Source organism: Chiloscyllium plagiosum, unplaced genomic scaffold (assembly GCF_037043375.1).
Source record: "Chiloscyllium plagiosum isolate Xiang-an unplaced genomic scaffold, Cpla_swu_hap1 HiC_scaffold_22, whole genome shotgun sequence".
In the NCBI taxonomy this organism is placed as follows: Eukaryota; Metazoa; Chordata; class Chondrichthyes; order Orectolobiformes; family Hemiscylliidae; genus Chiloscyllium; species Chiloscyllium plagiosum.
The window spans coordinates 33,232,663-33,257,386 of NW_028270160.1; the positions used below are offsets into that span (position 1 = coordinate 33,232,663).

At 38.6% G+C, this 24,724-nt stretch overlaps 1 protein-coding gene across 3 annotated transcripts in view; it reads left to right on the plus strand.

Moving 5' to 3' along the window:
• The first annotated feature begins 398 nt into the window (after positions 1-398).
• Positions 399-24,724, plus strand: part of LOC122561150 (ubiquitin thioesterase ZRANB1) — a 59,623-nt gene continuing 35,297 nt past the window's right edge. For 2 of the 3 annotated variants that reach the window (XM_087998935.1, XM_087998936.1), the window contains exons 1-2: positions 399-560; positions 6,030-6,882. In XM_087998935.1, the coding sequence (XP_087855061.1) occupies positions 6,066-6,882 (817 nt within the window). In that variant the 5' untranslated portion in view covers positions 399-560; positions 6,030-6,065. The remainder of the gene's footprint in view (positions 561-6,029; positions 6,883-24,724) is intronic. The other variant, XM_087998934.1, reaches the window with a different exon arrangement.

Sequence of the window (24,724 nt, forward strand, 5' to 3'; positions counted from 1 at the left end):
ACGCCTGAGCCCGAGCGGCGGCCAATGAAGGCAGCAAGCTGGCGCGAGTTGCGGAGTGACGTTTTAAATATCCCAGCAAACTTTGTCCGATGTTGTCTTTGCCGTCGCCATTAGAGTCGAACGGAGAAGCCTGAGAAAAGAAAGGGGGAAAAAAAAATGTCATAAAGAGCAAAAAAGAGAAGAGGCTTGGGGAGGGGGGGAGGGTGGGGAGACGGGTGGAAGCTGGAGGTTGCCGGTTGGACGGGGTGAGGTGCGGCGGGAGTGAGCCGGATAGAGGGGGAGGGGGAAGGTGGGATTTCTTCTGATTTGACCCGGCCACCATGTAAGGCAAAGAGCGGAGGGGTAGGGGTTGGGGTTGGGGGTGGGGGGGCTGCGGGGGAAGGGGGGGGGAAAAAGAAGTGAGATCGACTGGAACGGCGGTAGAGGAGAAGGTCTGTTTGTTGTATGCAGTCCCTCTAACACTAATCGTAAACGAGATGGGGCAACGACGGCGGCGGTGGAATGGAGGTGCAGCCCCAGCGCAGCTGAATGTCAGGCCGGTGCCTGAGATCTGGATTTAGGTAATTGCTGGTCGTCAGTCACGAAAAAAAGATACCGCAGCTCTAACCGTACTGTTGAATTTATTCTGCGCGAAGTGGCAAGGAAGGACACAGCCCGTCTCGGATCAATACAAGTCCGCTCCTTTGGAAGTGTGAAGTTAGCGTTAAGACAAACCTGCCTCCTTTCTTTCAAGGCAATGTGATGGGGAAGTGCAGCTCTCTTGTCCTGTTGTGCAACCTTTGCTTTAACCCTAGCAAAACTTATTTATTAGGTAAAGGTGCACGTAGAGTTTTCAAAAGTTTAGCTGAAGTAGCTGCGAAGCCGGTATGGTGAAGTTTTGTTTTGGGGGGCGAAATGACTCGGGTTTCTATTTCGTACGGTGCATGAAGAAAATTTAGTATTCTCTTAAATCTGGTTTAGAAGCTGAAGTTTGCTATTATTGTAGCAGCCTGGATGTTTTTTCAAACTAATCGTGGCTTTCTAAAGCTAAAACTGATGTTCCGGTACAAGAAATTATACGCACTGTACCTGACTTGGCATAACTTTCCCTTTTTCTGGGGTTCTGTTTCAATTGCATTTTATCCAGACCCAGTGCCACGTTTGTGACGCTTAATTTACCTCGAATGAACAGCACTAATGTTTGCAAACAGAACTCTGTACAAACAAGAAATCAAACTGCATTTCGTCTTTATTGTTGAAATCCTTATTTTTATGGTGCAATCTCCATGGCCAAAAAGTAAAACATTTCTAACTGTGTGATTTTGTAGCAGTTTTTTTTGTAACGTGGCCACCATTCCCTGTTTGAGTGCTATCTTTGTTGAGGCCTGTTTGTTGATTCTTGTTTACAGTTGCCGTCTATCATGAAATTTTTATTCAGAATTGGTGGGGGTTTAAGTAAATGTATAAATTTTTTTTAACATGTTTAAATCATAATTTATCAATTGATTTTTGCTTTCCCAATTCTTCTCTAAATTCAGAGTTGCAGTTCAATTATTCCAGAATGACTATTTTATTTAAAAATTACATAATTCTGTTTTAAATTCTACATTCTCACATTGTGCTTTTCAATAATTTGAGTTTGGCAATAAACAAATATTTTAGTCACACAGTTCAGGTATAGACTGTTTGGGCACTTAGAACCTTCCTTTTGATGTTTACTACAATATTTTTAAAATCTTGACTAAACCAAGACATCCAGCTTGTGCCGCCACCAGATGTAATTTTATTCTTGCTAAAGACTGCGACTGGTCCCTTCCTTCCACTCATTAATATATTCAGCTTCTTGCTAATACATGTGTTTGGTTTTGCTTTCTGAGAGCTTTGCTTTGATATCAAACTGTGAAGCTTGTACTTTCCTGGTAAAGTTAATTGCAAACTACTTAAAATATTGTTTAGTAATGAAGTGCCATGTTTTTAGTCTTCAAGGATTTCTGAAGTGAAAACTGTACAGAATAGTGTGGTACTGTTTTCTAGGTTTATAGTATTATTGATGATGTCCAGCTTAGTCAAAACATTTTGAACTTGTATGTTGTATCATAAAGTTCCATACACAAGGGCTGATTTGAATATTCCATAATGGATTCTGTGTACTTGGTGTTCTGTGCATTGTGATTAAATTGGATTAAAAGTTTCAGTGTGAGATTGAATTCTTTTTTGTTTAGGATAGTACTACCACTAATTTGGTTTAACTAGAGTAATGGCTGTTTATAGTTATCTTCCTTATGCCTAGACCATGAAAAGAAAAATGAACAACCTGAATCCTGCTGATCAGTATGTGACTGCTGGATATTGCATGTTTATGAATATGGGTGGAAATGAGATTGAATTTTGCTATCTACCTTCATGGTTCCAAAATGATCAAATTTTTGGTTGTTATTTTTCCATTGTGTTTGTGTTTGTGTTTGTTTTCCCCTGCGTATGTTTTCTTCGACATGAGGTATTTTAAATCTTCCTCATTTTGAGCAATCTTACAAAATACAAGTTAAAATGTAATGTTGTCTAATGTACTATAAGTTAAATTTTGATTTAAGCTAGCTTGTAAAGAGACTTGCCAGTTCCAATAGTGCTTTGATAATCATGCAAGGTGTAATATTTAAGAAACATCACCAATATGTAACACTTTACAAATAGGGTTTCGAAACTACTTGTGGTATTTTGGTGAAGTAATTCTTTTCTGTAACAATAGTTGCTATTGCAGCATTAATTGGTTAAGTGTCTGAAAGATTTACTGTGTTAAAGCTCATTTTTGAGTTATTTTTGTCTGAGTTGTGGCCTACTTAAAGTAATGTCTTACCTGGTTGGTTAGTACTACCTCTAAAACAGTTGATGGAAAGCTGCTTGACAAAGCTAAAGCAGAAGTAAAGTTTCTTTGGAGGTAAATTTCTAACTTTGTAAATCTGTTTTAAATCAAGTGCATTGTAACAGCTTTCTTTCCCAAATGGAAGGAATTTTGTAAACATACAACTTGTTGCATTGTAGTTTGATAGAAATAGCTTTAGATTTCTCGGTTTTATGGGATTCAAAAGAAAACATAGTCTATAATTGTGTGATTTTTGAAATACATAAGTATGGGTTTCCTCCGGGTGCTCCGGTTTCCTCCCACAGTCCAAAGATGTGCAGGGTCAGGTGAATTGGCCATACTGAATTGCCCGTAGTGTTAGGTAAGGGGTAAATGTAGGGGTATGGGTGGGTTTCGCTTTGGCGGGTCGGTGTGGACTTGTTGGGCCGAAGGGCCTGTTTCCACACTGTAATCTAATCTAATCTAATCTAATCTAATCTAATATCTACAAATTACATTTTATTTCTTCTCTCAAATGATAAAACAGTGATCAGTTGAAAACAGAGCTAGCAAGTATATCTGTCATGCACTACTTGCTACTTTCTTTAATTTATATAATCTATTTGAAAATTTATTTATTTTGATCAAAATGTACTTGTGAAGATATCAATGTTTTTTTGGGAAGTTGGAAGTTAAGTTGTTTTGCGTGGTCACTACGTGGGAGCTCAGTCAAAGTTTTCTCGACAGCACGCTAGGTTACATCAGATACCATGTTTACTGTAGTTTCCATATTGTGAGGAGCAACAGTGCTATTGTATGTACAATTGTAGAATGAGGGGAAACCTGATTGTGAGAATATAGTATGAATGCAAACAAAGCAATAACATAAATGTTAATGAACATCTCTCAATACACAGATCTTAGTGTAAAGTGATATGCTGAAGCATAGAACTCTCTGTATTGTGGGTTTATATAAATAGAAGTTGTCTCGTGTGATCTTAAAACATTTCTTAAAATAGGAAAGTTTCTAACACATTTGAGATTGTGAATTCACTATAGCACTGTTCCTATATATAAAAATAGGATAGTTTTGGGTGCATACTTTTTTCCCAGAACTAGAGATGTCAGTTTTCCAATTTTGAAAGAGGGAGTCCAGTGATAAAACCTCGGCTACTCCACTCTTCAGAACAAAGTGATTTGCCAGATATTCTGTTTTGCCGCTTTACTCCTAAAATGTGCCGGTCAACTAATTTCCGCTATTGTACGTTTTAATTGTCTGTCAGAATTTTTTAAAAATGGAGAATACCATAGACATTTATATGACAAGTGTATCTTTTTAAAATTCAGGTTCATGACCCCATTTCACCCAACTTATGAAGTGACCTCTGTTTACAGAGCACTTTTTAAGTATTGGTTGTGATCTGCAATGGGCTTCTGGAAAGGATAGTAAAAGCAGAGTTTAATTAATATTCAAAAGAGGATTATATGCATAATTCAAAGTACGGAGAGATCCTTTAGCCAAGGGGAAAAGAGGAGATGGAGTAATTGGATAGCTCTTTGATAGAACTGGCACAGGTGCACAGCTGAATAACTTCCTTCCGTGCAGTATGATTATTGATTATTTACTTGTTTTGGCCCTGGTGAATGAGCAGCTCATAAAATGAGTGCAATAATTGAAACTGCTGTTCCGATCAACCATAGACTGATAGGAGGTCTCGAAATGTTGGACTTTCTTGGTTCTTCATTTTAAATAGAAATTTTCCAGTTCTCTTTTTTTTTTCCAATTGTTCATTCTCAGGATGTGAGCATCAGTGGAACGGCTGGCATCTTCCCATCCCTAGTTGTCTTGAGAAGGTAGTAATGAACCTTCTTCTTAAACCGAGTGATGTTCTAGGCTATTTCAACAGGCAGTTAAGAATTGGTATGGAACTGGAATCCGTTATAGGCCAGACCAGGTAAGGTGGGCAGGGTTTCCTTCCCTCAGAGGGCATCAGTAAAGCTGTTGTGTTTTTAATGGCAATCCAAATAGCTTAATAGTCATTCTACTTTTGTATTGATAACCAGATTTTTAAAAAGTGATTTTCAAATTCTCAAACCAGCATTGGTGAAAATAATGTACGTAATTTATTTAATACAGAAGATTTATGTAAATTGTGCAAAAGAATGCCATGTACATAAATTTGATATTTGTATCCAAGTAGCTTTTCTCTATGTATATGAGGTTTGTTTTCATAATTATTGCAGAAGTAAGCATAGATGTCCTGACTGATTCCGGACAAGTGTATTTTGTAATGGGTTCTCGAGTTGCTTTTCAAAGCTTGTATTGAAGAATGAAACATGATGGGTATAACCAAAGGCAACTTTTACCAGCGTGCATACAGTCTTAACTGTAGTCGTCGATATTTAGTATAGCATTGTGGAGAGGTTGCCTTTTTTGGTGAGGATTTCACAAATGAGCAAATTATCATTTCTTTCTGGTAAACAAGTTACCAGTTTGAGATATCAAACATGTGCTGTGGCTACGCTGACTTGATACTAATTAATTTCCATCTTGATATGGAAATGAAATATATGGTGAAGTTGCATACTTATAGCTGTAGTACTGTCCTAACCCATTGGAAGAATAAGACAAAAGATTCCCCGACTTAAGTCAGTTTCATTCTTTTCTCTCTTTAATTCCACACTATTGTAGGCAGATTTAATCCAGGCATCTTTGTGGGTTTTGATTCTGTCAACTTTCATTAATCTTTAGATCATTTATGATAGGAAAGATTAAAAGCTACCTTAGTTAAATGGTGTATCCAGAAATTGTAAGTTTAATCCAAACTTCTATTCATGATGAATTCTTAAGGCATAAGGTTTCTGAAGACTTTTTGAAGATTATCTTCACCATTAGTACAGACTTACGTTAATTTTGTTCAGTGATAAATTTATATTTTAAATCAGTAATGTGTTCTCATAAATTGAGTTAGTTTGGTTGGAGCGGAGGTTGATAGCAGGAAGACTAAACTGTAGAGTTGTCTGGGCCTCAACAATATGTAGTGTTACCTGATAAACTCAAATACATTTTTACTGAAAGGGTGTTATCAACCAACATTTCGCACAAAGTAATGTAGAGACTTTTTACTGTGCTCTCATTCAGTAAATTTGGGTGCCAAAATGGGTTTTAAGAGAATTGCCGTGTTTCATACTTGTTAATTTTATTTTGCAGATTCCAATCCAGCATTGAAAACTGGTGTGAGCAACGATGACTGAATATGGAATAAAGTGGGCTTGTGAATATTGCACATATGAAAACTGGCCCTCTGCAATCAAATGTACCATGTGTCGTGCGCCAAGACCTACTGGCACTATAATTACTGAAGATCCAACCAGGGGCAGCTCAAGTGATTTGAATCAAGTGTGGGATACCCCAAGTATAGAGGGTGGCAGCAGCCCTTTGATTTGTCCAGACTCTAGTGCTAGACCAAGGGTTAAATCATCCTACAATTCAGAAAGTACAAGCAAGTGGTCATGCCACATGTGTACATATCTGAATTGGCCAAGAGCAATAAGATGCACTCAGTGTTTGTCCCAACGTCGGACTAGAAGTCCTACAGAATCCCCCCAGTCATCTGGTTGTATTTCAAGACCAGTTCAGGCTTCTCAGGATCCATGTGAAGAATATAATGACAGGAACAGACTGAATACAAAAGCATTGCATTGGACGTGCACAGCTTGCACATACGAGAACTGTCCCAAGTCTCGGAAGTGTGTAGTCTGTGACTACCCTAGACCTAACAATTTGGAAGCAATTGAATTTACAGAGCCAGAAGAAGCTTCATCATTGATAAATGAGCAGGATAGGGCTCGATGGAGGAGCAGTGTTGGTGGTGGCAATAGCCAAAGGAGATCTCCTCCTGTACCTAAACGTGAATCTGCGATGAAAATGGACTTTCAAAGAATTGAGTTGGCACCTGGGGCAGTAGGCAGTAAAGAAGAGTTGGAAGTGGACTTCAAAAGACTCAAACAAATAAAGAACAGAATGAAAAGATCAGATTGGCTGTTTCTCAACGCTTGTGTTGGTAGGTCATAATTAAAATTTTGTTTAATATTTTTGTAGTTTTCCAATAAATAAGCTATTCACAAATGAGTATCATGCAGAATTTTAAGAACATTGGGGAGAAATGTGAAGATATTACATTTATTCAATATCTGAAATTATCAGTGATTTGGTTTGTAACAGTCCTAATGGATATTTTGATCTGAATGTATCTTTTCTGCTATCCAGTTTGTGCGCAGTATTCAATAAATTATTACTACATTGGACTCTAGAATAGTAGAATTGTATCATCTTCAGCACCTGTTTTCACAAGCTTGTTTGGGAGAGAAAGAAAATGTGAGTAACTGAGTGCAAGGAATTCAGACATGAAGTGAAACAAGTGCAGCAATGAGATCAAAAGAAATGACTGGCAGTCAACATAAAAGTCATGTATTGACACATAGGTAGCATGTGGATGGGTAAAAAAACAAAATGCAGTCAATTTATGACCACAAAGGTAATTTGGGCATGGAGGATAGGCTGGTTGAGAGATTGAAAGGATTGATATAGAGTCAGTATCAGAAAGATTTGCTGCACTGAACCTTAATTCACGAAGACTGGGTATTCAAGGATATAATGAGAAGTAAGGATGCTAATAGTGGAGGAAATGGCCATTTTTTTTCATTTCTCCTTGGATACGGCAGTGGTGAAAAGGATACATGTGAATTATCAATGTTACAGCCTTGTTCAAAATTGGATGGATGAACCCATTACCAACAGGCCAGTCACTTCTACCTCGATAATGGGAAACCTTTTAGGAATGACAATCATTTGGACAAATATGGATTAGCTAAAGTGAGCCTGTTTGGGTGGTTTTGTAACTAGGGTAAATTATGTTTATCTAAATTGACTTGTTTGGCATAGATATTGATGTGATGCCCATGAACTTTCAAAAGGTGTTTGGCCAGCCTGTTATGTGCCACTTCAGCAAAGTTGAAACCCATTGAATAAATAAAAGGACAGTGGTAGAATTGCGGTGGCTCACTGACAAGAAACAGCCATGTTCAGTGATTTACATTCCAAAAACCCAAAAGGCAATAATGCAGTTATTCAGGTTCAATGCTTCACCTGATCTAATAATGACTTAGGCTTGATATATAGGATGCAGTTTCAAAATTTGCAGGTGACATAATGTGGAAGTATTGTGAACTGAGCAAGATCGTGCTGGAAGTGGCCCAATTTGTACAGTCACATCAGTGCATTTTTAATTATTTGAAATAGCAACCTGCTGTACTAAAATCTATTTCTAAAATAATTCAGTACCAAGTTTTGGCAATCATGCAGGTTGAACAGATGCCGTACAAAATCCACCTGCTTCATTGCTGCCCTTCAGAGAAGAAATTTTGCTGCATCCACCTTGATCTGCTGCACACTCTCTAAGATTGACGTTTAATACCCTGTCCAAATTTTGGTAAATGATCCTTTCTTGTGCTCCAGTTAGATGCGGTTGCTCACACCATTCTCTCCAGTCCCTGCCTGTCAAGTTAGATGGAATGCCCTCATTCTTTCTTTTATCTGCAGCCGAATATTCCTTGCAATCTTCCTTTCACTCTCCTGCCATTATCTGTGTTGTCCCCCACATTCTATCCTTTGTCCTCCCCACTATTTCTCATTATATGCTGCCATTGATGCATATTTGGAGGATGTCACACATCAGTTTTCTCTCACAAGTCTACCTTTCACAGCTCCTCAACTGTTGTTTGAAATCATTCCGCAGAGACCGGTCTCCCTTTATTTACACAAGGACAGTCCTTGACTATGGTGCCTCTGATGCAGTACTAATGTGTCAGTGTCACAGACGCTCACTCTTTTTATGTGTCAGCTGGACTCCCTGATTGGACCAACTTCACGGCCCCAGTCAGTGAACCCATATTCTGAGGTCTAGCTGGCTGACGTCGTTACAAAACATCATAGCTAACTTATCCAACAGCTTTTCCAGTCGCCAGCACTGACAGAGAAGTAATTTGTACCAAAGTATTGGTAGGAAACTAAAGCCATTGCTCTTATATTACCTTCTCCAAACTCCATTTACTGGCAACTGACTCCATCCCTGTCACATTTGAGAGAAATTAAGTCTTTTCAATCTTTAAAGATAATATTTAACCCTGAGATAAACTTCTGACTGCATCATTAAGATGGCATAATGTCATCTTTGTATCAGCTCATATGCAGAAATCCTCATGACTTTTGCTTATGAACATACATTGGCTCTAAGTCAAGCAACATTTTGACATTTGAAATGCCTGCTTGACATTCTGACTCCCAATCTCTGATCTCCTTCATGTGAGGTGTTTGCGCACACTTAACAGTAGCCTCTTGAGTGTACCTGGTTTTAATTGTTCTGCCATTTGTGGCTATAGTTACAACTGGCTGACTTTAAGCTCTGGAAATTGTTTCTATCCCTACGCATTCACCCCAAATCCCAAAAAACAATAACATCTTTCCTCCTTTTAATTCAGAAACTGACCAACTGTAGCGCTAGTCCACCATTTAGCAAGGTTCTCTGACTGTTCCTGATGTAACCCAGTCGAGCCATCTACAACGTCCAGGGTTAACTGTTGTTTAAAATCCTGCGTTAGACTCTGTCACATACCTAAATTCAGCTGTATTGCAATGAAGAATGTTTGAACTTCTTTCAAGGGCTCTGGGTGTTACTGTTGAGAGCATTTCTTTTCATCCTGATCGCTCTTGTGGTGATGGTGAACTATCTTTAAACTACCTCAGTGTGTTTTATTGAAGTGCTGATGAGAAGGGAGTTCCAGGATTGTGATAGTGGGCAAATGATGATATAATTTGAAGTCAGGGCAATGTGTGACTTAGAAGTAGAATGAAGGTTTTTGTGTTTCTGGATGTGGGCATCATGAGTAAAGAGACATTCACTGTCCACCCTTGGGGCGTTTCAAAGTAGGAAGTCAACTGCCTTCAGCCCTAATCATTTTCCAAGACTAACCTGTCTTTATAATCATGATTTGGAGATGCCAGTGTTGGACTCGGGTGTACAAAGTTAAAAATCACACACCGGGTTATAGTCCAACAGGTTTAATTGGAAGCACACTAGCTTTCAGAGCAACGCTCCAGGTGATTGTGGAAGGTTCGATCGTAACACAGAATTTATAGCAAAAATTTGCAGTGTGATGTAACTGAAATTATACATTGAAACATTGATTGATTGTCTGTTAGAATACGGTGATAGTTTCACTTTTTCATGTGTAAATCACAAAACCTTTTGTTTTAAAAGTTGCATTCTCGGGTTAGCTGTTAACAATGGTGATAGCTAGACAATATGTTGAAGGTGTTAGCCGCCTGTGTTCTCTGTCTATGACCTGATGTTTAGATTGATTCTAATCTAAAAAGTGAGATAATGGAGTTTTACATAAATTCATGCAGTTTTTGAGCTTCGAGTTCTACATGAATGTATGCAGTTTTTGAGCAAAGTGCAATGTAACTCTGCAAGTACAAATTCACCCCACAAAGTATATGTGCATGTGGGTCTTTGTCTGTCTGTGTGTGTCTGTCTGGGGTGCGGGATGTGAGTGTGTGTGTGAGGGAATATCGTGTATGTGTATGTGTATGTGTGTGTGTGTGTAGTGCAATGGTGATCACCTGTAATGTGACATGAACCCAAGGTCCCGGTTGAGATCCTCCCTATGGGTACCAAACTGAGCTATCAGCCTCTACTGCCTGTCCCGAAGTCCACCTTGGAGGATGGTCACCCGAAGGTCCGAGGCTGAATGTCCTGGACCACTGAAGTGTTCCCCAATTGGGAGGGAACCCTCCTGTCCGTTGATTGTTGTGCGGTGCCCATTCATCCGTTGCCGTAGCCTTTGCTCGTTTTCCCCAATGTACCATGCCTCCGGGCATCGTTGCCTGCAACGTATAAGATAGACAACGTTGGCTGAGTCACATGAGTACCTGCCATGTACAAGGTGGGAGGTGTTCCCACGCTTAATAGTGGTATCTATGTCCACAATCTGACATGTCTTGCAGCGTCCACCGTGACCGGAGTTTGTCCTGAGAGCCGGGCAGTTTGCTACGAACAATGATCTGTTTGAGGTTTGGCAGTTGTTTAAAGGCAAGTAGTGGAGGTGTGGGGAAGGTCTTGGTGAGGTGCTTATCCTCATTGATAATGTGTTGCAGGTCATGAAGAACATGGCGTAATTTTTCAGCCCCTGGGACAGGAGGGTTCCCTCCCAGTTGGGGAACGCTTCAGTGGTCCAGGACATTCAGCCTCGGACCTTCGGGTGACCATCCTCCAAGGTAGACTTTGGGACAAGCAGCAGAGGAACTTGGCCGAGCAGAGGCTGATAGCTCAGTTTGGTACCCATAGGGAGGGCCTCAACTGGGACCTTGGGTTCATGTCACAATACAGGTGATCACCATTGCGCGCACGCACACACGCGCGGACACACACACACACACACACACACGCACACACGCACACACGCACACACACACACGCACACACACACGCACACACACACACCTACACACGGACACAGGTATACACAGACTCACGCACGGACACCCACATACACACACACTTATAGACACACACTTCCCCCACACTCACATGCACCCCCTCACAGACTTAAGACACTCTGCACTCACCACACACACACGCGCACGCACACACATTCTTTCTCACACTCACAACCCCCACCCCAGACAGACAGACAAAGACCCACATGCACACATATATTTTGTGGGGTGAATTTGTACTTGCAGAGTTACATTGCACTTTGCTCAAAAACTGCATGCATTCATGCAGAACTCGAAGCTCAAAAACTGCATAAATTTATGTAGAACTCCATTATCTCACTTTTTAGATTAGAATCAATCTAAACATCAGGTCATAGACAGAGAACACAGGGGGCCAACACCTTCAACATATTGTCTAGCTATCACCATTGTTAACAGCTAACCCGAGAATGCAACTTTTAAAACAAAAGGTTTTGTGATTTACACGTGAAAGAAGTGAAACTATTACTGTATTCTAACAATAAATTTTTCAATGTATAATTTCAGTTACATCATAGTGCAAATTTTTGCTATAAATTCTGTGTTACGATCGAGCCCTCCACTATCACCTGATGAAGAAGCGTCGCTCCGAAAGCTAGTGTGCTTCCAATTAAACCTGTTGGACTATAACCTGGTGTTGTGTGATTTTTAACTCTGTCTTTATAGAACATCATTAGCATTGTAAGGCACAAAGGGTATAGTCAGTTACTGAACCATATAGCTGATGAGATCTAATGACCAATAGCTTGATTAAAGTGAGTGGTAGAGGAGAATCTTAAAGGGTCAAAATGATGTAATGAAGGAGTCAGCACTTTCAGGAGAGGGTGATGAGATTAAGATCGTGTCTACTCTCCTTTTTTTTTCTGCAGTGCAACCTCTTATAAATCCTGTCATCCTTGCATGTTCTGAGCCTTCCAGTGCTTCAATGTCTCTTATTTGAGGTCAGTTATCCAAATCTGTATTGAGATATTTTCAAAAATGGCTCAGTTATTCTGAGTTCAAGTGACTTAATTTGCTTGAAATGTGATTGGCAATCTTGTTACATAATTGTGTGTACATTTTCTCCAATTTACTTTTTGCAAGAAGATCAGTTTGCTTAGTTTATATTATATTGTATTAAATGATAAATTTTTCACATTTACAGGAAGATTTCAAGTTTACTTAGTAAATTTCCTACACTCTTAATCTGAGAGGATTAAATTCAGACTAATATATGCAGAAACTGTTGATGAATTCATGCATGAATTCAGCCTTTCAATACTTGCAGGGTTTTTTGTGATGAATCTTAAGTTACGAAGTTGTCTCATCTAAGAATTTTTTTTTGACTGATACAAAAATTAATTGCTGCCTCTGTTAAATTCTAGTTTATATTCACATCTTAAACTAGGTGGCTGAGAGCTGACGTGTTTATATTTGTGTTGTTGTGTAAGTTGTACCATTTGGGATGATTTAATTTTTAAAAAATGCTTTGGGGTAGACCATTCTAATTCAACTTCATATTATAAGGAAAATTGTTGCAATTGGTCCTGCTTGCCTTCAGAAAGATAGTTGGTGCATTATTGTGTGGAGTTCATTTTGATCAAATATGCTTTCTGTACCATGAAATGTTGGAAGTATCATCCAAAAATTGGAGAAGTCAGAAATTACAAATCTCTGACCAGTATTAAACCTCATTGCTCTGTAAGTGAGTGATTTTTCAGAGCTGGGATTTATATCAAACAACGCTATTTGCACAGTATATGGATTATCATGAAAATGCTTCATATGAGTAGTTTTTGATCTGAGTTTGAAGAATTGAGTATTGTGCCTGGGTTGTCTTTTTGAAAAGTTCAGTTTTTTCAGCAAAGCATTTTGTGAAAATCTTGATTGCTCTATCTTCCTTCAAGGAAAATACCTGCTGACTTTTTCTGTTCTGTTAAAACATTATTTTTCTGATTTGGAATTTGTATTGATTTTCAGCTGGGAAAGCAATCCCAGTTTGTCTTGTTTTTGAATCATTTCTTGAGAGGCCAGGTTGAAACCAGGTTGTTTTTATAGAAGTGTGACTGAAAGAACTTCCCAATATGGTATTTCCTGAGCAAACTGTCTGCCAGAGCACCAGAGACAGCCTGAATGTCTCTCATCACGCGTTTACCGCACCAGATTGACAGACCTCAAACTTTCTATGCCTGAACTTTGTTTATTTTGAACAATAACCACTATTGGCCAGAAAGTTTTTTTTTTCCCCCCGAGTAACTCATTACAGAAAGGAATCAGTTTTTGTTTTCTTCCACATTTCCACCCTCCATATAGCTGAATTGTTTGTGTTTTGGGTTATTTAGCGGGATAAATATTTATATTTCCATATCGCACATACATTTACCAATTCTGCATCTTTGTTTTGTTTTCATCATAACATAATTTTGTGTATATTGAAGAAACCTAGTTGCTAGATTAGATTAGATAAGATTCCCTACATTTGGAAACAGGCCCTTCGGCCCAACCAGTCCACACCGACCCTCTGAAGAATAACCCAGCCAGACCCATTTCCCACTGACTAATGCACCTAACACCACGCAATTTAGCATGGCCAATTCACCTGACCTGCACATCTTTGGGCTGTGGGAGGAATCGCCCGAGGCTGGAATCGAACAGGAGCCCTGGTGCTGTGAAGCAGCAGTGCTAACCACTGAGCCACCGTGCCGCCCCTAATCTTTTCATTCTCAATCTAATATAGAGAAAGCACCTCATCGGCAATCTCTTGATTTGAAGTCCGAGAGATCTACAGCACAGAAAGAGGCTACTTGTTTATCAAGTCTGCATTGGTCAAAAACAAGTACTAGCTATTTCAACTTCATTTTCCAGCAGTTGCCTATAGATTTGTATGTCTTGGCATTGTAAGTAGACATCTAAATACTGCTAAAAATATACGAGGCTTGCCTTGCATAAAATATATTTTTGTTCCATATTGAAACTTATGGAGTAGTGTAACTAAAGCAACAGTGCAGTGCATTCCTCTCATCTCAATTGTAACAGAATCGAAGAGTACAGAGAATTTAAATAGCAGCTTTGGAAGTTAATTTTGGGTAATGGTTGCCAGGTTTGGCTGTAGTGCATGGCCCAGTAAACCCAAGAGCTGCACAGGAGAATGGGACCTGAATTACACTTGATGACTTTCAGCAGTCAGGAAGTACAGTCCTTGTGTTCTTGATTGTTAGCATCCTCGCCAAACCTATTTAGATCCCATCTTGTCTTGCAGAGACCTCGACCCATCATTGTTTTCCTTGTTTGGAATAATTGTTTTTAAGTTCTTGTTACAGAAAAAAATTCTGCTTGAAATTAATGGACAGAAAATTACAGATTGGGAGTGTTAAATTTATAAACTACTGGGCCTGAATTGAAAAATTATTGGTTTCATGACTGCAGGAAGCAAGGTTTTCAAATTTTTTTTGAACAAGTATTTTATCAAAGTTCTTTAAAGCAGAGTATCCTTGAGCAATCTAGGATTTAAAAAAAAATAACTCTTTTTCACCTTTTCCTCTCTTCCTTGCCCATGCTTTTTCCCCCCTCCCCACCTTTGTTTAGTGACTATTCTTGTTTTAGTTTGTTATAGCTGAAATTTACAGTACGTTCTTCAAAAAGTTTTAATTTTGCCACATACCTTCACGTTATTCAAGAGAGATATCTTTGAATTGATAGATTTGTAATACTGAGGTCATTAATGGACTGAAGCAATATTTTACTGAATTTTGTTTGGAAACTTTGCTTCAAAAAGGTTACCATTTAAAATTCAAACCTTCCCAATCTGTGACCTCTACCACCAAGAAAGACAATGTCTGTTTGAAATTGATTGATTGGGAGCACTTCCACTGTCAGTACCTCACCAAACAACACACTATCCTGACAATATACTAATCCTCATTCCTTTGCAATTGCTAGGTCAATAAATGTTGGCCTAGCCAGCAACATCTGCAAACAATTTAAAAAAAAAAGTCTCTTTCCCTCGCCCTTTTTTCAGTTTGCAAAATTTATGCTTACACTAGAACAGCTGAGTAGAATTGTTTTGTGCTGTAAAACTGCTCACCAAAAGAGCAAGAAAAACAAACATGGGAGCACCACTACTTGCAGGTTTCCCTTCAAGCCATGTAGCACCCTGAATTAGGACTATAATCACCGCTGAATCAGCATCCTAGAATTCTTTCCTAACTGCACTGTGGGTGTAACTAAACCACAACAGTTTTAAAAAGGCAACTCTCCCACTACCTTGAGGACAATTGACAATGGGAATAAAATCTGGTCTAGCCAGATTTCCCCATTGAAGATGTTTCTTATTGTTCATGAGAGTGTATAGTCATGGAGGTTGTCTAATTTATGGTCTGCTTGCGTTATTGGACAGTTGCAGTCAGAAATGCTGCAGTGTTGATGGTTTCTAAGGTTATGGAGTCTTCCCATAATGTAAACAAGGTGAATTTCACAACATAGGAGCAAATGACAAAGAAACGTATGAACATTTGTACAAGAACTTTCTGTAATTCAAAATTTGGCTATTTATCAGCATTCCTTTCTGAGGGCAGAAAAACACAAGCTAATAATGATGAGCCACACACTTATTTCATATCCAATTGAACACCTGGCCTTCTGGAATAGTAAAATGGTGATGTATGGTAAAATTGCAATTAATGGATTTCCTGCTACCTGACGAACCATTGGGTGCAAAGCAGCTTTGCTGATCCGCAGAGGTACAGTATACTTAAAGTATACTTAATGTCTAGTAGAACCAAATGATGGTTCCAGACCACTAAACTATTGTGAGAACACTAATGTTTAACTTTGGTGTTAAACATGGATGCAATGCAACACATTTTCTAAACAAATTTTTTTTTTATAGCTTGCAGTAGGACAAAATGTTCTGAACCCTCTGCCTTAAAGAATTTTGGCCATTTCTACTTATTCCATTAAGATTCGTCGAAAGCTCTTAATTACCTGGTCAAGGACTGCCACTTGAGTACAATAAAAAGAGAAAATGCTGAGTGTAGCCAATGGGTTGGCTACCATTGTGGAGAGACATTGCTACAAAACACCAAATCAGTGACCTTCATTAGAACCGGAAAGGTTTGAGTAGAATAGATTTTATACAAGTGAAATTTGGGGGAGGATTTAAAAAAGAACATGCAACTGTAATACAGAATAAGGCAGAAAACCGTAAATGAGAAGAGTTGGTGATTAAAGCCCAAAATGTGAGGTGTGCATGGTAGAGTAGTGAGTTAGGTGACAGCTGAAAACAAAAGCAGCAGATAAAAAGCATGACCAGAAAATGAAACAAAACCACTGGAGAGATTCCGATCTGAATTTGTTGGCAATGTTGAGTCTGGATAGCTGTAAAGTGCCTCATTCAAAGATGAGGTGGTGTTCTCTGTATTTTTGTTGACCTTCAGGGTAATGCAATAGGAGTCTTAAGGACAAGGTGTAGAACAAAAATGGCAGGTTACTAGAACCTCTGGCTCGAGCTTGTGTTCTGCAAAGCAATCATTCATAGTGCACCTGGCATTTCATTGTAGACAAGACCACATTCTGAACAGTGAATATAGTGTACTAGGTGGAAAGCAGTGCATTTAAATCGCTTTCACTTGGAGTGAGTGTTTGGATTTTAAATCTTGAAGCAATGGGAAATTAAAGGCAGTTGCTTTGTGCTTTTCATGAGAGGTGCTGCAGGAAGGGAGCAAGGTGTTGAGGATTATTTAGGAGTTTCCATTGGAGGAAGTTCCTTTGTAGATCTGAAAGTGTTTGGGGGCAATGCCTTTGGAATAATTGTGCTGGAAGTGCCACAAGTGGCAGAGGTTAATCTGCAGATAGGGTGGTGCAAAAAGACAGGGAATGCAACTTTACCTTGAGGGCAGAGGTAAATGGATGAGAACAGAAGAGCAGGACATGTCAGACACAACCAAGGGTTTTGTCAATGATACTGGCGAGAAATCCTTTCTTTCTAATCAACTTGTTCAGAGATGTAATAACACTCCTCTGAAGCAGGTCGAACTTGAACCCAGTCCTCATGGCTCAGAGGTAGGGATGCTGCCACTAACACATTCCCCCTTGGGCAGAATCCTTAGCTGATGAAGGCACATCTGAAGCTCTAATGTGGGAATTCTATAATCAGAATTGATGAAACACACTGAGGGAGTGGGAATCCTTATGAAAGGAGAGCAGTTGACCTAGCTGTGCAAGTCAGTAAGCTTGGAGGTCTCATTTGTTTTGATCCACATATCTGGGGATAGGCAGGGATATCAAGGAAGGAAAGAGAAAAGGCAGATGAAAGTGAAATTTAGAAGCAAGGTTGATTTTTTTTTCCAGCTTTGGCTGAAAGCAGAAAACTGTACTAATGCTCTAATACTAAAGGAAAAATAGGCATTTTCTGACTGGAAAAAAAAAATTCCAGGTATCCCACACAAAAAAAGGCACAGTTTCATCCCATACGAATAGCTCTTATTTAGAGCATGTCAGTGGACTTAAATGAGATGTTGTTCAATGCCAGATCAAATTAAGCCTAGTGGAAGATGTTGGTGGTTGATGAAGACTGGGCATCCGTTTAAGGACAAAAAGCCATCCTGATGGGAATGGAGGTGTAGGAAGATTTGGGTTCTATGGTGGAGGAAATGGTTAGAGCCAGTAAGTGGAAAGTGTTACTGAGGGATTCGGATCACCAGAGGCAACAGGTTAGTGACAGCTCTGGAAGCAATAGTTTGATGTTTGTTGGGGCTGTAGTCCATGGGAAGGTGGAGTCAAGTGTCTTGAGATTTGGCACTCAGATGGCTTGTTTGCCAGTTAACAGAAGCACCCGTGGCAGCATGTTAAATAACAATATTATGGTTGTATCTAAGAGAACAGCGTGTGGCAACTTCAGAGGGCAACCTGCTCATATGTGAGAGGATACAACAAGTGTGACTGTCAATTTGATTTAAAAAGAATCAAGAGGAAGAAAGAGGCTAGAGGGAAGCACCCAATTATAAAGAGTGTGGTAAAATGTCCTCTGAGTGCATCCTCTAGAGAATGTAAGGAATTTGAAACGAAAGACACGTTTTTCTTGATTTTAATGGATGAATTTTATTACTCAGTATACATCCAGTCAGTAACTATAGCATTGGACATTCAGTCTCTTAAGTCTGTTGATTTGCATAACTGCTTTAATTCTGAATTCCAATCTAGGATTACATGAACGTGAAACAAAAGTTCTTAAGCCGACAAAGTTTACTATTGTGAATTAATGATGAGTTATATCAAACAATAACTTGCACTGATAAGTAGGTTTTAATTTTATAAAGTTCCATGCTGAAATACATGATCTGAAGATTCACAATGTTGCCATGTATGGAAAAACCTATTGCTTTCTGACAATATGCCGACTTGTAATGGGTTTTGGTGAGTTACTGTTTACTACAGTGAATCAAAGATAACTGACAAGGAATTGAGAAGTGTGTAACTGCTGCCAAATAGAAATTAATGTTACCAAGTTGAAAATTAATTTGCTAAATTTAAAGGACAATAATCTTTAATAGATAGCTGCCTATTTAGTTACACTGCAAGTCACGCAGTGTTATCAAAGCCCCAGTAGTGTGCTTTTTTTTCTAAAATTTCAATTGACGACAACTGATGGGCACCTTGAATTTGAAATTGTGCCCCAAGAGAAACATTACAAATAATGTAGAGTTTTGTGATTGTAGATTTCATAGTATCCACTTAATTGATTATGCTAATTTATGTGCATCATCTTGGTTATGTACATGTGTTCTCTTCAGAATGTTCTGTTTGCTCAAGTGTTCTCAATTTACATTAATACAGCATGTGATTTGCCGAACTGCACAAAGGGGCTTTTCAGTCTTGATGAATCCATGTTGAGTTGAATAAGTTTGTATAGAATCCATTGTTTGAGGCATTCTGTGGAACACTTAGTGTCTTTACGAACAATCTTATAACCATAGCATTTTTTGCTACAAAATGCTTACACCATGACTGCCCCTTTTCTAATTTCAAAATTCAGAAGGCTGTCTCATATACTTGAGATAAGTTGGCAAGTACATTTTATTTTGTTCTATTCACCCTTTGATAGTGCATTTGTCATGTTTGCTTTTTACGAGCAATTGTCTTGTGTAAGTAAAAGTGATGTTCTGTGTTGTGTTCCTTTTGTACATTCAATTATGTCAATGCACTACTTCAATTTTAAGGAAAATATAATATTTTTCCGAAGGTGAAGATGAGAATGTATTTAAGGTCATGTTATTATACTTATTGGGAACTGTGTATTTTACATGTCAAATTTTCAATTGTACAACTTTATTCACCTTCAAATTAGATTTTATTGCACCATATTCAAGTTTAGGCATACATGAGTACAGTGAAAAGTGTACAAAAGTTGCCATTCTCTGGTACCATCTTGGTTACTTAGCTAGAATTTTCAGAAATACTAAAGAGTAGCAATACTATATTCTTGACCAGATTTTAAACTTCAGTATTCTGTATGGTCTGTTCCAGTTAATTCTTAATTTTATTTGTCCAGTGATGAAATTTAATGTACATAAAACAGTGCTCTGTACAGTTGGAATGGCAGAAATTTACAGCTGACTGTAAAAAGCCAAAGCACAGAAATCTCATTTTCTTCATAAGTTGTCCTTTTCAGATGATATAAGACTTTGCCAATTGGGTGCTGTGATCTTGATAAATAAGGTCACTGCTCTTTCCAGGCAATAGAGGCCGGTTCATTCCATTTTTCAATATTAGAATCGCAGGATGCCAAGAAATTTCTGTCTTAAATTTTTTTTAAATTATAAAGCAGCCAACCAGTTTTTAAAAAATAATTTATTAAAGCCCTCCTCCTTATAAGCACGTTCCCTTGTGTCTGTCTGTCTGTCTGCCTGCTTTTAAGCAAAGGACTAGAAGTTAGTACAATTGATGCCTATGATTCTGGAATGGAATATTATAAGCTAGAGTCCTCCTTGTAACCTTTCTACTGAATATTTTGAAGAAAGGCATATTGGTGACTACTGAAGATACAGGTAAAGATATACTTGATCAAGAAATAGCAATTCAAGATCTCTCAAGCTGTGTTTCAGTTACTTATGAAACCTAAGTGGTACAACAAAACTGATTGCAGTTCTTTTGAAACTGTGTATGCAGTGACATAATTCTCTGAAGACATATTTGGATGTTCAATTTTGTGTTTAGTTTGTGTTTATTTTCAGTTCTTTGTGCATTGGGTGACTATCTTTTTGTCTGAAGTTGAGAGCAGCAAATTGTTCACAGATTGTAAACATACTGTGTTTGACCTATAGAATAATTAGTATGCCATGGTAAACGTGTTGATCACCATGTATGAGTTAATGAACCAAGCAAGGGCCAGGTGTGTTGCAGGGAGATTTGCTCCTGATAATTGGGAGGATTTAAATTAACTTGACAATGGTGTGCAGACCAGGGCATAAACTTGGAGGGGAAAATCAAGGTGCACAGACTTGAGACTTGAGTAGTATATAGTAACTTATGAGATGGCGTCAGAGCAAGAAGCAATGTATTAATGTCTAGTTTTGGTTTACTGTGCACACAAGACCGTATTGATTGTATAAAATAAATTTGGAGCTGCAGTTGCAGGATATTCATGTGGAACTTTGATAACAGATACTTAGGTTAAAGAAGAGAGCTTGTGAGATATGATTTCCCTAGTACAAAACCATGCTGACTATCTCAAACTAGTCCATGTGACTTCAAATGCTTACAAATCCAATTTTTCCAGCATCATCTCCAACAACCAAAGTCAGATTCTCCAATCTGTAGTTCCCAGGTTTCTCTCTATATCCCTTCCTAAATGAAGGGATTAGACATTCGCCAGTCAACTGGTTATAGATGACACAAATATTTCTGCAAGGGGTGCCACAATTTCCTCTGAGTTTTCACCACATTCTGGGATACACTATGGAGATTTATCCACTTTGATATTTCTTAAGACCTCCAGCACTACCTGTTCTGTAATTGAGCTCTTTTGAAAACATCAAAATTTGTAGCCTCCATTTCTTTTTCCATGATAAAAACTGATACGAAATTTTCATTTCATACCTCTTCCCATCTCCTGAGGTTCAACACAGAGATGACCTCTTCGATCTTTAAAGGGCCCCACTCTCTCTAGTTGTTCTCTTTTAATGTATTTGTAGAATCTCTTTGGCTCATCCATAACCTTATCTGCTAAGTTATTTATATATCCTCCTCCTCTCTTCTCCCCCCCCCCCCGCCAAAGAATGCCTCCCACATACTTGGTTTAGCTCTGTTGTCTGTATCTAATAAGATTCTTTTTTTCCCTTGACTTCAGCCTCAATATCTTTCTTTATCCATTGTTCCTTAATCCTACCAGATTTACCTTACACTCTAACAGGAACACAATGATTCCAAATTCTCATTATCACACTTTTGAAAGTCTCTTGCTTAACCTGCAAACAATCTATTCCAATCAACGTTTGAAAGGTTTTGTCTCATACCATTAAAATTTGACTTACAATTGAAAACTTGAACTTTTATGGAAGCCTTATCCTTTTGCATAATTTTTAAAACTAATAGAATTATGATCACAAGATAGAAAGTGTTCCTCAACTAACACTTCAGTCATTCGTGCTGTCCTGTAAGCCCAGAGAAGGTCATGTTATGCTCTTTCTCTAGTAGGAAAGTTGACATATTGATAAGAATTTTTTTTGAACACATTTTGCCAATTATTCACCATCCAAACCTTAAACACAATGGTAGTCCCAGTCAATCCTTGGAAAATTAAAATCATCAACTCTTACAACCATATTATTCTTGAATATATCTGAGATCTTTGTACATATTTGTTCCTCAATTTCCCTCTGACTGTTGTGGGGGCCTCTAATACAAACCCATCAAGGTGTTCATTCCTTTTTTATTTTAACTTAAACAGATATTTTCACTAAACAATTTTTTAGAAACATCTCTAGTTGCAGTAGTAACGTTTTCCTTAATCAAAAGCAGTACTGCTCTTGTCTCTTATATCCTTTCTAGCCTTCCTATAACATCTTGAAACCTAGAATGTTGAGTTGTCAGTTCTGTCCAAGCCTCAGCCTGATACCTAATAGCTATGACATCCAAATGCCATATTTCCAAACATGCCCTGAGTTAATCAGCCTTACCCGTAAGGCTCCTTGTATTGAAATAATGCAGTTTAATTCTTTGCTTCCTTCTCTGACTTGTTCTTGTCTATCTTTTTTTAATTAACCAGTTATTTTCTAAGAACCATCCTCCAGTATCTAGGATTCTGGTCCCATTCCAGTTCAAGTGAAACCCATCCTTTTTGAAAAGGTCTTCTCTGCCCCAGAGGAGATCCAGTGGGACAAGAACCTGATGGTGTAGTAAGTTAAGGATTAGGCTCGTTATAGAAGGTTGAGAGGGGAAGTGAAACAGTTGAATGGAAAGCCAAGCAAGGGAATGAGGGAAGACTGGCAGATGACCTAAAAAGGAATGCTTAAGGTTTACTATAGGCATATAAATATTAAAAGACTGGTAAATGAAGTAGAACTGATTAATAACCTAAAAGGAGAACAATGTCAAGAACCAGCAAGCTTGACTGAGGTATTAAATGACTGGTTGTTTGTTTTTAACAGAGGATAATGCTGATCAAAACATTATCACTTGATATCCTTTTGTTTTAAAAAAAATGATAAATCGGTATTGGATTGACTGGCTACACTCAAAGATAAGTCACCAGAACAAATGAGTTGCATACCATGGTCACCCAAAGAAGTGAAAGTGGAAATTGTGCAAGGATTGGAAACATTTCAGTGTTTTCTTTTACAGGGGTAATACCAGAGAAGTGAAGAACAGTAAATGCTGAAGATTCTTTGAGTGTATAGGCTTAGAAAATTTAGGCCAGTCAATTTAATCTTGATGGTCGGGAAGCTTTTATGGAAAGTAATTGCGGCAAAATTAATAGTCACTTTGACAATTGCACATCACTGAGTTTTTATGCACGAGCTCCTGGATTGCATTAGGGTCGGTTTTCGAGAGCAGTACAGGTTGTTGTGCTATAATGTGTGTTTTATTAACACCGATTCGCTATAAGGCGATTGACTAATTGGGGACACTCTAAGGTGTGAAGTTTCAAAGCATGTGTTGGTTATAATGTGATTCCGGCCCTATTAGTTGAAATGGTGCTGCTATTATGAGATTTTCTTACAATGTGGGATTGCACGAGAACTGAACTACCACGTTATAGCAGAACTAGGTTGAAAACTGGTGAGCGAGATAGTTTAAATTTGGTATTGTATAATGAAAATGAAAGTTTTAGAAATCAGTGACCATTATATGTTGAAGGTTTGCATTTAGGTGATTCAGTCTGAAGCTAGATTGTTGGGGACAATTTGGCTGAGGTGGGTTGGGAAAATGAATTAAAAAGTGTAACCTTACATAGGTAATGTATTTGTTTTTGAAGCGCTGTGCAAAGATTGCAACAATGATATAAACCAAAGTCCCTGAGGAAGAGTTAACAGTGGCTAAGAAAGTTAGTTAAGTATTGCACAAGATTAAAACAAAAGGCCTGTGAAGTGGTCAGAAATACTGTAAAACTGTGGATTGGGAGGGTTTTTTAGAAGGCAACAAGGGACAACTAAAGAATTGATAGTTAAGAAGGGTGGTAAGGACAAGCCAGGGAACTATCGACCAGTGTGCCTGACGTCGGTGGTGGGCAAGTTGTTGGAGGGAATCCGGAGGGACAGGATGTACACTTATTTGGAAAGGCAAGGACTGATTAGGGATAGTCAACATGGCTTTGTGCATGAGGAATCATGTCTCACAAACTTGATTGAGTTTTTTGAAGAAGTAACAAAGAGGATTGAGGGCAGAGCTGTAGATGTGATCTATATGAACTTTAGTAAGGCATTCGACAAGGTTCCCCGTGGGAAACTGGTTAGCAAGGTTAGAGCTCATGGAATACAGGGAGGACTAGCCATTCGGATACCGAACTGGCTCAAAGGTAGAAGACAGGATGGTGTGGTGGAGGGCTGTTTTTCAGACTGGAGGCATGTGACCAGTGGAGCGCCACCAGGATCGGTGCTGGGTCCGCTACGTTTTGTCATTTATAGAAATGATTTGAATGTGAATATAAGAGGTATAGTTAGATGCAGATGGCATCAAAGTTGGAGGTATAGTGAACAGCGGAGAAGGTTGCCTCAGATTACAATAGGATCTTGATCAGATGGGCCAGTGGGCTGAGGAGTGGCAGATGTTTTATACAAAAAAGTGACTCCCCAGTATGCACTCTCATTTCTTTCCCTTCTCTCTCTCCTTCT